Consider the following 15,050-nt stretch of genomic DNA (forward strand, 5'->3'; position numbering starts at 1 on the left):
GATACGTGGCACCTATGGTTCCATCTGTTGATCCTCCTGCCCCGGTTTTGGTGGAGGGGGAGTTGGAGTATATTGTGGAGAAGATTTTGGATTCTCGTGTTTCAAGACGGAAACTCCAGTATCTGGTTAAGTGGAAGGGTTATGCTCAGGAAGATAATTCCTGGGTCTTTGCCTCTGATGTCCATGCTCCCGATCTTGTTCGTGCCTTTCATATGGCTCATCCTGGTCCTCCTGGGGGCTCTGGTGAGGGTTCGGTGACCCCTCCTCAAGGGGAGGGTACTGTTGTGAATTCTGTGGCAGAGCTCCCTCCTGTGGTCACAAGTGGTACTTCGGCTGATTCTCTCTATGAGCTTCCGTTGGTGGAGGAGAGTGGTACTGCGGCTTCTGAGTTTTCTTCCTCAGGTGATGTGGGGAAGTCGTTAGGTGCTGCTCTATTTAACTCCACCTAGTGCTTTGATCCTGGCCTCCAGTCAATGTTCTAGTATAGGACTTGCTTCCTCCTGGATCGTTCCTGTGGCCTGCTGCTCTGCATAGCTAAGTTCCGCTTTTGCTATTTTGTGTGCTGTTTTTTTCTGTCCAGCTTGCTTATTTGGTTTTTCTTGCTCGCTGGAAGCTCTGGGACGCAGAGGGTGTACCTCCGTGCCGTTAGACGGTACGGAGGGTCTTTTTGCCCCCTTTGCGTGGTTGTTTGTAGGGTTTTGTGTTGACCGCAAAGTTACCTTTCCTATCCTCGCTCTGTTCAGAAAGTCGGGCCTCACTTTGCTAAATCTATTTCATCTCTACGTTTGTCTTTTCATCTTAACTCACAGTCATTATATGTGGGGGCTGCCTTTTCCTTTGGGGTATTTCTCTGAGGCAAGGTAGGCTTATTTTCTATCTTCAGGCTAGCTAGTTTCTCAGGCTGTGCCGAGTTGCATAGGGAGCGTTAGGCGCAATCCACGGCTGCCTCTAGTGTGGTTGGAGAGGATTAGGGATTGCGGTCAGCAGAGTTCCCACGTCTCAGAGCTCGTTCTATGTTTTTGGGTTATTGTCAGGTCACTGTATGTGCTCTGACTTCTATGTCCATTGTGGTACTGAATTACCTTATCATAACAGGGAAGGGGGGAGTGGAGTCCCCTAGGCAGATCTAAAGTCACCCTGTCTGACCTAAACGTCCCTATATAGGTTCTGCTTCTACCACCGAGCAGAAACCTAATCCCTGCGTGACCTTGGCAATAAGCCCTGCTTAGGGAAGGACAATGTGAGTACTAGACAATTCCCATTACCACGAAAGGCAGCTGGGATTCACAAACAAGGGGAACATTTATCTTGCGTAGACTCAGAGATGTAACACAGACGTCCTCAGCAACACCAAAAAGGAAGATAGCCGACTACTATAGCTAAAAGCCTTAACAGGGGAAAATGAAAATATCAACTGCAATTCCCAGCAGCAGACTGGGAGTCTATAAACACCCAGGTCCAGGTGTGTCAAATAAAGCTGGAAAAAAGAAGCCACTGAGTCAAAAAGTCAGAAGGGTTAAGATGGTGTCTGCAAAGCCAAACGCAAAGACCTTCTGCAGCTGGATGCAGTACAACTGTCTACAACTTCTGACATACCCGTGTGGCAAAGAGCTGTCAATCACCTGAAGCGGGGAGCGCCATGGAAAAGCTCTTCAAACTGCTTTCCTATACATGCCAAAATGTTTTCAAGAAAAACATACCTGGCTGCAATTGTGCAGCAAGGCTGTGATTCATGCTGCCTGGGGCTTGGGCAGTGAGACTCCAGCAACAGTTTCCTTTAACCCCTTGGGATTACCCAGTTTTTTTTTTTGCTCCCCATCATAACAGAGCCATCTAATATATAATTGCCTAGAATACTACTTCCTGCAATTTGTGCCAACTTCCGTGGCTTTGTCCGGAGCTAATGTCCGGAGCTAATGTCCGGAGATAAGTGACGTCAACAGTGTCCAGTGTCTGATTGGTTGCCGCCTGCTGCGAGCGACCAATCAGAAACGTGCCGTACTGTGACACACTCCGCCTGCCATTTTGGTGTGATTTTTGAATTTTTACCTCACAGCAAGTTTCTACTGCGTGGAGGCGGGCCCAGTGACGTTGCTCTTCAAGCTCCTGCCGAATTTCGTCAAAAAAATGATAATACCATTTACCAAAACTATATATATTTAGTTGTGAAGTGGTTCAGTGACATTTTCACACCAATTTTGAACTTTTGTTTGGTGTTTTCTCCATATACTGCCTATTATTCACTGACTGTTATACTGAGAGACTGCCGTTTATTAACCTCTTCTTTGCCACATTGGGTATATTGCTCTATTATTTGCCACATAAGGACATTGTCCATTATTGCCCAGCAATTTCTCTGCAATATAAACTGCCTATTTATTAATATCTGCATTCCTGCAAAGAACTATTGCCTATTATTAACTGGCTATTTCCTACTACCTGACACTGCCTCTTATTAACCTGTTGTTTGCCACCACCACGCTTAAAGCTGTTTACCCGCATTTGCAATGACCATAAATAAATCTCAAGGCCAGACCCTCCATCGAGTTGGCATTTATCTACCAGAACCTGCTTTTGCCCATGGTCAATTGTATGTTGCTTTTTCCAGGGTGAAGCAAAGTTGCAATGTGAGGGTTAAAGTGGTTAATACACCACTTCAAGGACAATTATTGGCTGATAGTACTAAAGTCTTCACACGTAATATTGTGTACAAAAATATTTTAGTTTAAACTTAATTTTCTTTTTTTTCATTATTCAGTTTTTCTAATAACATAGACAGCAATAGGCAAATTCTATGTGTAGAGATAAGGAAAAAAAAAAAAAAATTAGTGTAGCCATAGACATATAGATTTTAAGTACTTATGTAGGAAATACGTATATAACATACGTACTCATTAGCATATAGGGTTAATAACTCTATATCATATCTACATAAATTTAGAAATATGATATATCAATACATATTTTTATAGGTAAGTAGAACACACATTAAGTACAAGATGTAAGATGTGTATCATTCAAATGACTGTATTTGGTGATAGGAACCTGTATTTGAAGCTCCAGCAGTATAGCTGCTGAGAGATTTCATTTTGTTTTTAAAAAGGGTGAGGCTTTTGTGAACAGGTAAGAGACGGGTGGGATGGCTGTTCACACACATCTCTATCTTCAGGTGTGTTCTGTACATAGAAATAGATATATAGATAGGTACATTTTTAGATAGATAGGGAAAGAATAGAGATTTTGCTTTCACATCAACATTTTTCTGCTATTTGGAGAATTTATGGTGGAAAAAAGGCTATTTCTGCACTTCCTGCCTAAGGGCTGACCCACGCCACTCTTGCTGTAAGTTGCATGCAATGTATACGGAACTTGTACTTCACTTGCGGCAGGTGCGGCACATGTGGTTTCTGCTGTTTTCGCCACAAAATCTCCACTTACCAGTGTTTTTTTTGTGGCTGCATTTAATGCAATTGCCGAAGCCGCGTTTGCTGCATTTACTGCAAGTTAACTCCAAGCTTCATCTACATTGCATGGCACTTGCTGAAAGTGTGTTGTAGGTCAGTTCTTTGGTGCCAAGTGTGGAAGTTGTATTGTTTTTAACATTACTTCTGCAAATATCAGAAACATGCAGATGTGAAAGAGGTCTAAGTATTAAGAAATAGGAATCAGTTAGTTAGGACCCATCAGTTCAAAGGCTACCGTGATGTGGTTGATGGGCATGCTTATATTAGCCCATCGGTGTACTATGAACGTTGATTTCTTAAATTTTACACTTCTGTAAAAATAAACACAAAAAATTTGGGTATACAAAAAGGCTTTTATTTCTGTTGTACCTATTAGAATTATTTAAAATGAAGGCTTAGCTAAGCCCAAGAGATGATTAAAAACGTTTCATACCAACCCATCAGATGTAAAATTACTGTGAAAATACCTGATGGGCACACAAGTATGCGCCAGTATGGGTACTAAGAGCCTTTCCACATAATAATGAAATATTTTAAAATGTCATAGAACATACCAATATACATAGTTATTGATACATATTATTTATTATTTACATTATTGTTCTTAAGCAAAGAACCGTTGTTGTGGCATTTGCCACAACACGCAAAGTTGTCGTCCGATGTCTTTCATCCCTCCCCTCATAAGCATGTTCATGGATCCTGTACATATATGCTAGCCACCTTAGGGAGAGACCCAAGTTGGGCTAAATGTAGCGGGACGAAAGAGACCGAAAAGCCCTCTACTCAAAGGAAATACATAGTGGATGCTTTCCTGAAACGGAAAGTACATGGATCCTGTGTAACTGTACCTTAAATAACAAGAATTGTCAAGAGCTGGTGAGTGCAGCCATTTTTTGTTCTTTCTTACTATTATTTATTAATTGTATTATTCTTACATTTGAATAAATAAAGTATATATGGATTCTAGACTCCCGATTCTTTAGAATCGGGCTGCCATCTAGTAACTTATAATTTTTCAGTCAATTTGGCCATGTGAGGGCTTGTTTTTTGAGGGACAAGTTGCACTTTTGACACCATTGATATTACCATATCGTGTACTGGAAAAGGTGAAAAAATTGAGGTGAAATTGGGAAAAAAAGTGCAATCCTATAATTGTTTTTTCTTTTTTTTTTTTTTTTACCATGTTCACCAAATTGATTTGCCATTAAGGTTCTCCAGGTCATTATGAGTTCGTAGAAACCCAACATGTCCAGGATTTTTTATTTAAGTGGTGAAAAAAAATACAAAATTTGTAAAAAAAAAAAAAGTGTTGCCATTTTCCGATACCCGTAGAGTCTCCACTTTTCAGAATCTGGGGCCGTGTGAGGTCTTATTTTTTGCGCACCAAGCTGACACTTTTAATGATACCATTTTGGAGCAGATACGATCTTTCTATCGCCCATTATTGCATTTTTTTGCAATGTTATGGCGACCAAAAAAATGTAATTCTGACACTTTGATTTTTTCTCTTGTTACGCCGTTTACTGATCAGATTAATTATTTTTATATTTTGATAGATTGGGCGATTCTGAACGTGGCGATACCAAATATGTGTATTTTTGAATTTTATTTGCTGTGACTTTACGACGGTGGGAAAATGCCAGGGATGAGGTCACAGTAGTTCATGCCGGCTGCGAGAACAGCTTCAGTGAATAGAGGTGATGTCACTGATCCTGCACTCCCTCACTGCCTGAGGGCAGTCCCACACGTCCAGATAATTCCGGTACCGGAAAAATCGGTACCGGAGTTATCCGTGTGCCCGTGCGTTTCTGTGGCACATCAGTGTGGCACACGTGTGCCGCCCGTGTGCCGACTGGGTACCACACACACCGTGCAGGAGACAGCGCTAGAGATAAGCGCTGTCCCCCCCACATGGTGATGAAGCCGCGATTCATATCTTCACTGCAGCACCGTTTGCTGTAGAGAAGATATGAATAATCCTTTTTTTTTTTCTCGTGATTTACATAAAGATCCATGTCCCCACCCCCCTCCCACCCCCTGTGCGCCCCCCCGCTGTTATTAAAATACTCACCCGGCTCCCTCACTGGCTGGCGTTGCTTCCTGTCCTGGCCGCACCTTCTACTGTATGAGTGGTCACGTGGGGCCGCCGATTACAGTCATAAATATGCGGCTCCACCTCCCATAGGGGTCAAACAGTATTTAGTGTTTTATTTCATTAAAAGACTTTTTTCTGGCTGTCTCTTTTTTAACCCATTAACAACTTTAGGATTAGTAATGGATAGGTGTCTTATTGACACCTCTCCATTAATAAGCCAGCTTGATGTCATCTTACAATACAAAGGTGACATTAACCCCCTATTACCTCATATGCCACCACCACAGGGCAGTGGGAAGAGAAGGGCTAAGTGCCGGAATTAGCGCATCTTACAGCTGTGTGCTGGGGCTTGTAGCCAGGGGGCCAATATCCATGGCCCCTTCCTAGGCTATGACTATCAGCCTGCAGCTGTCTGCATAGCCTTTTCTGGCTATTAATTATAGGGGATCCCATGTCATTTTTGGGGGGTTCCCCTATTTTCATAGCCAGTAAAGGCTAAATATACAGCTGCGGGTTGATATTCATAGACTGGGAAGATCCATGGGTATTAACCCCTTCCTAAGCTATAAACATCAGTCCCCCAGTCGCTGGCTTTCCCTCTCTGGTGCAGAAAATTGCTCGGGAGCCCACGCCATTTTGTTCCCCGAAAAGATTCTTTTATTAAAGAAATGTCCCCTAATTTGCACACACAATATACTATTTATATTGGTTACTAACATCTATATACCTAACTATTCTGCATGGATTCACTATATGCAATCCATCTCTTCTATCCTGTCGGCTCCTGCATTGAGTTTACAGAAGCCGACAAATGAAATACCGGCTATTCTTCTATCCATCTGTCTATGAAATATAAAGATGTACAAGGTGGGCCATTTATATGGATACATCTAAATAAAATGGGAATGTTGGTGATATCAACTTCCTGCTTGTGGCACATTAGTATATGAGAGGGGGGAAACTTTTCAAGATGGGTAGTGACCATGGCGGCCATTTTTAAGTTGGCCATTTTGGATCCAACTTTATTTTTTCCAATGGGAAGAGGGTCATGTGACACATCAAACCTATTGACAATTTCACAAGAAAAACAATGGTGTGCTTGGTTTTAATGTAACTTTACACTTTCATGAGTTACCAGCCGGCCGCGACCAATCAGTGACCCGGGATTTCCGCAACAGACGGACAGAAGTACCCCTTAGACAATTATATGGATATATACACAGTATATACACCTATTCTATGTGTATACATGTATTCTATCTTTTCTATTCTAACCTGTCAGTGTGATTTTACTATAGCCGCATATGAATTGCCGGCTTTTCCTGGGACACCGATGCGTAAAAACCAGACAGTACTCGCACGGTGCAAGTGCTGTGCGAGAGCTGTGCGATTTTCTCTCGCACTCATTGACTTCTATTGCGGGATGCGATCCGAGCTGGAAAAACCCACAGATGAGCGCACCATCATAGATTAATATTGGTCCGAATTCAATCTGATTTTTTATCAGATTGAATTTGTCCGATTTCATGGCCAGTGGGCGTGAGCCCTTCCACAGGGTCTAGTGACAGGGATGTGCTGCACTACCAGATGTGGCCCATACACAAAGGTGGCGCTGATTGTGCAAAAACACTGCCTTCTTGGTAATCCACCATAACCCCCTACTGAGGATGTGAGGGGAAGCGCTTTCTTCAGGAGCAAGGCCGGACTCAGAGAAGACCCCCTGACAACCCCCAGCGTCATGCAGTACTCAATCTCACCAGCTTGTAGATGGTGGCGGTGTACTCCCCGTCCTTGATCTGCAGGCCGGCCATTCCCGATGGGATGTCGCTATAATTTCCGAGTAATCCCCGATCTTCTCTACCAGATCCCAGTAACCAAGGCCGCTCACACAGCTGCCTGGCAACCAACCGGAAGCCGAGCCCAGTAACCACGCCTCTCTAGTGAGAGTGACGCTGATTCGCCAATTCAGCAGGTTTTTTTTCCTGCCTCTGAACATAATAAACTTTATTGGTAGCGAGCAGTGCTGGTGACCGGCGGACAGGAGACCGTTACCTGCTCCCTGGCAACCAAACAGTGAGTGCTCGGCTCGGTGTCAGTGGCTGACGGGCAGCGGTATGGGGGAGGGGAAGGACGGGGTGCAGAGTGCGGGGTGCAGAGTGCGGGGCCCGCGGCTCCTGACAGACGCTCTCCGGGCCGGTGTCAGTCAGCGGGTCCATGAGAGAGCGGAGGAACTGCGCAGACTCGGCCCGGGCTCTCCTCCAACTTCTCATCCTGTTCTCCCTTCTTCCCTCTTTCTCTGTCCTCCTCTTTGTTTTATATCCCCCCTTTTCCCTTCTCTCTCATCTTGTTCCCTCTCTCCCCTTCCCTTCTCTTTCTTCTCTCTCTCATCTTGTTCTCTCTTCTTCCCTCTCTTTCGTTTCCATCCTCTTTTTATATTTTTCTATTTCCTCTCCCTTTTCTCTCTCATCTTGTTCCCTCTCTATCTCCTTCTCTTTCTCTCCCTCACCCTTTCTCTTTGAAAAACCGGCGTAGCTGTGGTTTTGGTCCAGGGGGGCGAAACTTCTGAGTGGGCCCCTAACCAGGTAACTTTCATTACAACTCGGTGATGCCCCCTAATAGAGGAGGAGACCCTCAGCAGATGACCGCGCTGTTACTGAAGATAATCTCTATATAAAGACCAATATGGATATTACTGCCATATGGTCAGTGGTAGATACCAGTCCTACAGAACATATAAGAGATCACAGCACAGTTATAGATGGTGACTTACCGCTGACGTCCTTTCTGATGGAATCGTTCACTTTTCCCGTCTTTTCCATCTGGCGCAGACCGACATGACTTCTTCCACCCACAACTCACCTGCAGAGAATACAACAAAGACACATTTCACTTCTGACATTCCAGCCCCATCACCATCTATTCCCAACCTGCACAAACTCCTCATCCTGCTGTTACCCCAATACTGAGCCTCTGCTGTATGTGTCCGTTACCCCAATACTGAGCCTCTGCCGTATGTGTCCCTGTTACCCCAATACTGAGCCGCTGCTGTATGTGTCCCTGTTACCCCAATACTGAGCCTCTGCCGTATGTGTCCCTGTTACCCCAATACTGAGCCTCTGCCGTATGTGTCCCTGTTATCCCAATACTGAGCCTCTGCCGTATGTGTCCCTGTTATCCCAATACTGAGCCTCTGCCGTATGTGTCCCTGTTACCCCAATACTGAGCCTCTGCCGTATGTGTCCCTGTTACCCCAATACTGAGCCTCTGCCGTATGTGTCCCTGTTACCCCAATACTGAGCCTCTGCCGTATGTGTCCCTGTTACCCCAATACTGAGCCTCTGCCGTATGTGTCCCTGTTACCCCAATACTGAGCCTCTGCCGTATGTGTCCCTGTTACCCCAATACTGAGCCTCTGCCGTATGTGTCCCTGTTACCCCAATACTGAGCCTCTGCCGTATGTGTCCCTGTTACCCCAATACTGAGCCTCTGCCGTATGTGTCCCTGTTACCCCAATACTGAGCCGCTGCCGTATGTGTCCCTGTTACCCCAATACTGAGCCTCTGCCGTATGTGTCCCTGTTACCCCAATACTGAGCCTCTGCTGTATGTGTCCGTTACCCCAATACTGAGCCTCTGCCGTATGTGTCCCTGTTACCCCAATACTGAGCCTCTGCCGTATGTGTCCCTGTTACCCCAATACTGAGCCTCTGCCGTATGTGTCCCTGTTACCCCAATACTGAGCCTCTGCCGTATGTGTCCCTGTTACCCCAATACTGAGCCTCTGCCGTATGTGTCCCTGTTACCCCAATACTGAGCCTCTGCCGTATGTGTCCCTGTTACCCCAATACTGAGCCTCTGCCGTATGTGTCCCTGTTACCCCAATACTGAGCCTCTGCCGTATGTGTCCCTGTTACCCCAATACTGAGCCGCTGCTGCCGTATGTGTCCCTATTCACCTGATATCTCAATACTGAGCAGCTGCTGCCGTATGTGACCCTATTACTGCACCTGATACCCCAATACTGAGCCGCTGCTGCCGTATGTGTCCCTATTACTGCCCCTGATACCCCAATACTGAGCCGATGCTGCCGTATGTGACCCTATTACTGCCCCTGATACCACAATACTGAGCTGCTGCTGCCGTATGTGTCCCTATTACTGCACCTGCTGTGTTGTTGTCTGTGCCCTCTAAATTCTAAAGCACCCCTCTATAATATAGTAATGCTGGGCGCAAGTGCCCTAGGAAACAGTGCCTATATTTTGCCCCCTAGAAAGTAATATTGCCCTGTGTGCCCCTTTGATAGTCACAGTAACTTGAGTTCCCCTATAACAATAAGTGCCCACTTTACATTTAATAATGCCCCGAGTCTCCCCCCTGTACAGCTCCCCTATACACAGTATGATACTCTCTTATACACGGTATAATGCCCCTTTACTGTGTACTACCACCCACACAGTATACTGACCCCTTAGAAGCCTCCAAACTGATGGCTACATCACTGTATGATGGCCCTTTCACTGTAATCCCCACACTATGATGCCCCTCTAGATAGCCTCAATATAGTGAAATGCACCAGATAGTCCTCAATATAGTATAATGCACCAGATAGTCCTCAATATAGTATAATGCACTCCCATAGGCCTACTTTATACTGTATAATGCACCGCTCATAGGCAGACTCTATAGCACAAGGCAGCACCCCATAGGCAGACCCTGTAGTATAAAGCAGCAACCCCTTAGGCAGACCCTGTAGTATAAGGCAGCACTCCATAAGCAGACCCTGTGGTATAAGGCAGCACCCCCATAGGCAGACCCTGTAGTATAAGGCAGCACCCCCTTAGGCAGACCCTGTAGTATAAAGCAGCAACCCCTTAGGCAGACCCTGTAGTATAAGGCAGCACTCCATAAGCAGACCCTGTGGTATAAGGCAGCACCCCCATAGGCAGACCCTGTAGTATAAGGCAGCACCCCCTTAGGCAGACCCTGTAGTATAAGGCAGCACTCCATATGCAAACCCTGTAGTATAAGGCAGCACTCCATATGCAAACCCTGTAGTATAATACAGCACTCCATATGCAAACCCTGTAGTATAAGGTAGCACCCCATAGGTAGACCCTGTAGTATAAAGCAGCACCCCCATAGGCAGACCCTGTAGTATAAGGTAGCACCCCATAGGTGGACCCTGTAGTATAAAGCAGCACCCCCATAGGCCGACCCTGTAGTATAAAGCAGCACTCCCATAGGCAGACCCTGTAGTATAAGGTAGCACCCCATAGGTAAACCCTGTAGTATAAAGCAGCACCCCCATAGGTAGACCCTGTAGTATAAAGCAGCACCCCCATTGGCAGACCCTGTAGTATAAGGTAGCACCCAATAGGTAGACCCTGTAGTATAAAGCAGTACCCCTATAGGCAGACCCTGTAGTATAAGACAGCACTCCATATGCAAACCCTGTAGTATAAGGTAGCACCCCATAGGTAGACCCTGTAGTATAAAGCAGCACCCCCATAGGTAGACCCTGTAGTATAAAGCAGCACCCCCATAGGCAGACCCTGTAGTATAAAGCAGCACTCCCATAGGCAGACCCTGTAGTATAAGGTAGCACCCCATAGGTAGACCCTGTAGTATAAAGCAGCACCCCCATAGGTAGACCCTGTAGTATAAGACAGCAACCGCATAGGCAGACCCTGTAGTATAAGGCAGCACCCTCATAGGCAGACCTGTAGTATAAGGTAGCACCCTCATAGGCAGACCCTGTAGTATAAGACATGACCCCTATAGGCAGACCCTGTAGTATAAGACAGGACCCCTATAGGCAGACCCTGTAGTATAAGACAGGACCCCTATAGGCAGACCATGACAGGGGGTGATGGGGGAAGGAGCGCATCATTGCGGTCAGCTGTATCGGCTAAATGTGAAAGCTGACCTTGCGATGACAGGTGGGGGGCCCACTGCTGGCACCGGGGGCCCCCCCCGCCTGCTCAGGGGCCCCATGGCGGCAGAGCAGGGAGATCGATTCTCCCTGCTCTGCCACAGAAGGTAACTATATCGGCGCGCTGCGCTCGCCGATACAGTTACCGTAGAGTGGCTCCGGGTCGGCCCCCTCTGAGCACCGGGCCCACACCCTCTGCCCCCCGGTAGCTACGCTACTGGCCGGCATGGTATTGTATGTGCGTCTGACCTGCCCTCTTAAATTGATTAGTGGCGGCCATGTTCACATGTTCAGTATTTTACATCAGTATCTGTAAGCCAAAACCAGGGGTTGGTGAAGAATACAGACGTGCTGACGTGTTTCTATTATACTTTTCCTCTATTTGTTGCACTCCTGATTTTGGCTTACAAATACTGATGTAAAATACTCATGTAAAATACTGATAAAATGCTGAAGGTGTGAATGTGGCCCGAATCGTACATAGCTTTCAGATCATTTGGTCAGCTGTGGGTCCAGGACCTGTTCTGTTGGTAGGTCATTAATATCAGAGCAAAGGGGTCTCCTACCCAACACCCCCACTGATCAGTTGTTATCTTTTTTTTTTTTTTGTGAAGTGTGCATTTACTGTACAAAATAATAACACATATAAATTTCAGTTATGGCTCTGAGTATACAAAGTGGCGGCTATAACCGTGCCCCCGGCCCTGACTGACACTGGCTCTGCATTGGGGCCGGGGGCGCAGTAACAGCCGCTGCTCAATAATCTCAGAGCGGTGACTGAACCTGCACCGGAGCCGCCCCATAACTAAAACCAGATGCTGCCGGGGGAATAAAGATCATTTTCTCCCCGCAGCGTTTCTTCTAAGGCCAGGTTCACATTGCGTTCTGCGCCTCCGTTAAATGGACTGCGTTACACCGCGGTGTAACGTAGTCCGTTAACGCCGCCATTGAAAGCAGTGTCGGATGCATCGCTAGCGCACGCCCACAATGGGCGTGCACTAGCTATGTGCCGTCATTGAGTGATGGACCCTGAGACGCAGGCTGCAGCGTTTCCGGGTCCATCACCGCTAGCGCAGATAGAGCCAGCAGATGCTCCATCTGCGCTAGCACGCTGCAAAACCAGCAATTGCTAACAGCAGCCCGCTAACGTATGTGTTGAACGGGCTGCTATTAACGCAATGTGAACCCAAGACCAGGCCCGTGCAGGTAACATTATTTGTTTATACAAGAGTTAATAAAAGCTTAAGTTAATGTATCTGTTTCCCAAAGTGATCCCACTGACCATTACAACTCATCCTGGGGAAAAAAAACAAGACTTATGTTTCCCCCCCAAAAAATATGGTTTCTGGAACATGACAAAAGACAGGTAAAGGAAAAATGTATGGTCGGAAAGCTGAAAACTGGCTGTAACACCAAGGGATTGAAAGGCTATTAATTTTCCTGCCAGAGGATTCAGTATTAGAAAGGGGGTGCCCTGTCTTTCCTGATCGGGACCCCTGAATCTGGCCTTCAGTATACAATGACCCATAATAGCTATTGACAGTCTACCGGTATATAACATTGAAGACACAAAAGAGAATGGTGAAACCAAAAACACTCAGTTTGAAAAAATGTTTGCAGTAATCCGCAAGTGCTAGTAAAAGATGTAAATAACAGGGTATTTGGTTGATACGTTTTTTGCAAAAAATGTATACTAAGCTGCTCTACCAATCTTCACGGTATACCCATATCAGAGCAGTCCTAACTAATGTATGCAATCCCTATCTGATGTATTTAAAAACCTGATCATCTGTATATTACCTGTGTGAACAGGGTTCAGAGAGGAAAAATCCATGTGTGCATACAGGACAGAACAGCTTTTGTGCAGCTAGCCCAAGAGGAGTGGTGGAACTCCCCAGTCTTGTAGACACAAGAGAACAATCATGGAAACAGGAACACATGGGCTACTTGCACAGTGAACAAGTCTGTAAGAACATGTTCACACACCACCAAGAAACCTGAAGACACAAAAGAGAATGGTAAAACCAAAAACACTCAGTTTGAAAAAATGTTTGCAGTAATCCGCAAGTGCTAGTGTGTTCCTGTTTCCGGTATATAACATTGCACAATAATTTGATATTGCTCATGTTTATTTTGTGTTTTCCTTTTCTTTGTTTTTTCTTCTTCTATTTTTCTCATTCTTTTTATGTTTCTTCAGAAAGCTTTGAGATGGGGAGTTAGCAAAAATCCCAAGAGCTCCCGACATACCACGATGGGAACAGCATCCTCCCTGGTGAGCCCTGGAGAGGTGATCGAGGACACTTATGGTGGTGGAGGAGGAGAAGCTTGTGAGATTCCTGTAGAAGTGAAGCCCAAGGCACGGCTCCTCCGCAGTTCTTTTCGACGAGGCCCCAGGGTTATCGGAGCCAGTTTTAAATCCACGGCTTCAGTGGATCTGGAATACGCTGCGGAGTATGAACGACTGAAGAAGGAGTATGAGATATTTAGGGTGAGCAAGAATAATGAGATTACTTCCATGCAGAAGAAAGAGGTGAAGTTGGATGAGGAGAATAAACGGCTGAGAGCAGAGTTACAGGTGTGTAAGGAAAGGCTTATATATAAGGTACATGATATTGTACTGGGATTTCCTGCTGGTCTATGTAGTTACAGGGGTTATCCATTACTCAGACAACCCCTTGTCAATCCCTATGTTTCTCCTTGTAAAATAATAACTCCTGTACTCACCTTCTATTCTGTACCAGCAGTGTTAACACTGACTCTCCCGGGGATGGCGTGACGTTTTTATGTTACGCGATGCCTGGGGCCAATCAGTGCTGCTTCACTCTCCTCTTATATAGACGTAATTAGCTTTTAGAGGAAGTGAGAGCTGCAGCCATCACTTCCTCTGGATGTTTGAGATTTGTCCCATGGTGGGGAGAGTGAAACCAGCACTGATTGGCCGCAGGGATTGTGTGATATAATAAATCCCCAGGGGAGCCAGTGTCATAACCGCTGGAACAGCGCCGGCATTGGAGGTGAGTGTAAGTGTTATTATTTTACTGGGGGTAAACATAGTCATAAGGCGCTGTCCCGAGTAGTGGAAATTCCTTTAAGGTGAAACATTCCGTGTAGCAATCATGATTGCAAGTATGTAACTCCTGGTAATGTGATCACCTCCATCACTATAATGAGCGGTACCATGTGACCGCTCACAGAGGACCTGCTGCCGGCGCTGGGGATGGGAGGCGGGAGGGGACCCACAAACTTTATTTTTAACACAAAAAAAAGCCTTGATTTTTTTTTTTATTCCTTCTCTCCAGCGAACGCTGCTGGGGAGAAGGAATGAATGCTGGCTTCAGCACCAAAAGCAGGGGACAGCACTTAACTGTAGCGCTGTCTCCTGCACGGTCCGTGTGGTCCTCAGTTGGCAAACTGGCGGCACACGGCTGCCGCACGTGTGCCACACTGATGTGCCATGTGAGCACACGGACGCGGATAACTCCGGTACCGATTTTTCTGGTACCGATATTATCTGGACGTGTGAAAGAGGCCTAACAGTGTTGCAATTCTCTATTCTCAGT

At 45.9% G+C, this 15,050-nt stretch overlaps 2 protein-coding genes across 3 annotated transcripts in view; one reads left to right on the forward strand and one right to left on the reverse strand.

The window, feature by feature from the left end:
• Positions 1-7,484, reverse strand: part of LOC138642146 (intraflagellar transport protein 70A) — a 104,889-nt gene extending 97,405 nt beyond the window's left edge. The window contains exon 1 of the mRNA XM_069730098.1: positions 7,317-7,484. Coding sequence (XP_069586199.1) covers positions 7,317-7,370 — 54 coding nt within the window. The 5' untranslated portion in view covers positions 7,371-7,484. The remainder of the gene's footprint in view (positions 1-7,316) is intronic.
• Positions 7,485-7,598: 114 nt separating this feature from the next.
• NPHP3 (nephrocystin 3) overlaps positions 7,599-15,050 on the forward strand; it is a 131,943-nt gene continuing 124,491 nt past the window's right edge. Inside the window, exons 1-2 of one of the 2 annotated variants that reach the window (XM_069730099.1) lie at positions 7,599-7,632; positions 13,688-14,065. In XM_069730099.1, coding sequence (XP_069586200.1) covers positions 13,742-14,065 — 324 coding nt within the window. In that variant the 5' untranslated portion in view covers positions 7,599-7,632; positions 13,688-13,741. Of the gene's footprint in view, positions 7,633-7,855; positions 8,142-13,687; positions 14,066-15,050 lie in introns of those variants that run through there. The other variant, XM_069730100.1, reaches the window with a different exon arrangement.

The sequence above is a fragment of the Ranitomeya imitator genome, chromosome 6 (assembly GCF_032444005.1).
Source record: "Ranitomeya imitator isolate aRanImi1 chromosome 6, aRanImi1.pri, whole genome shotgun sequence".
Lineage (NCBI taxonomy): Eukaryota > Metazoa > Chordata > Amphibia > Anura > Dendrobatidae > Ranitomeya > Ranitomeya imitator.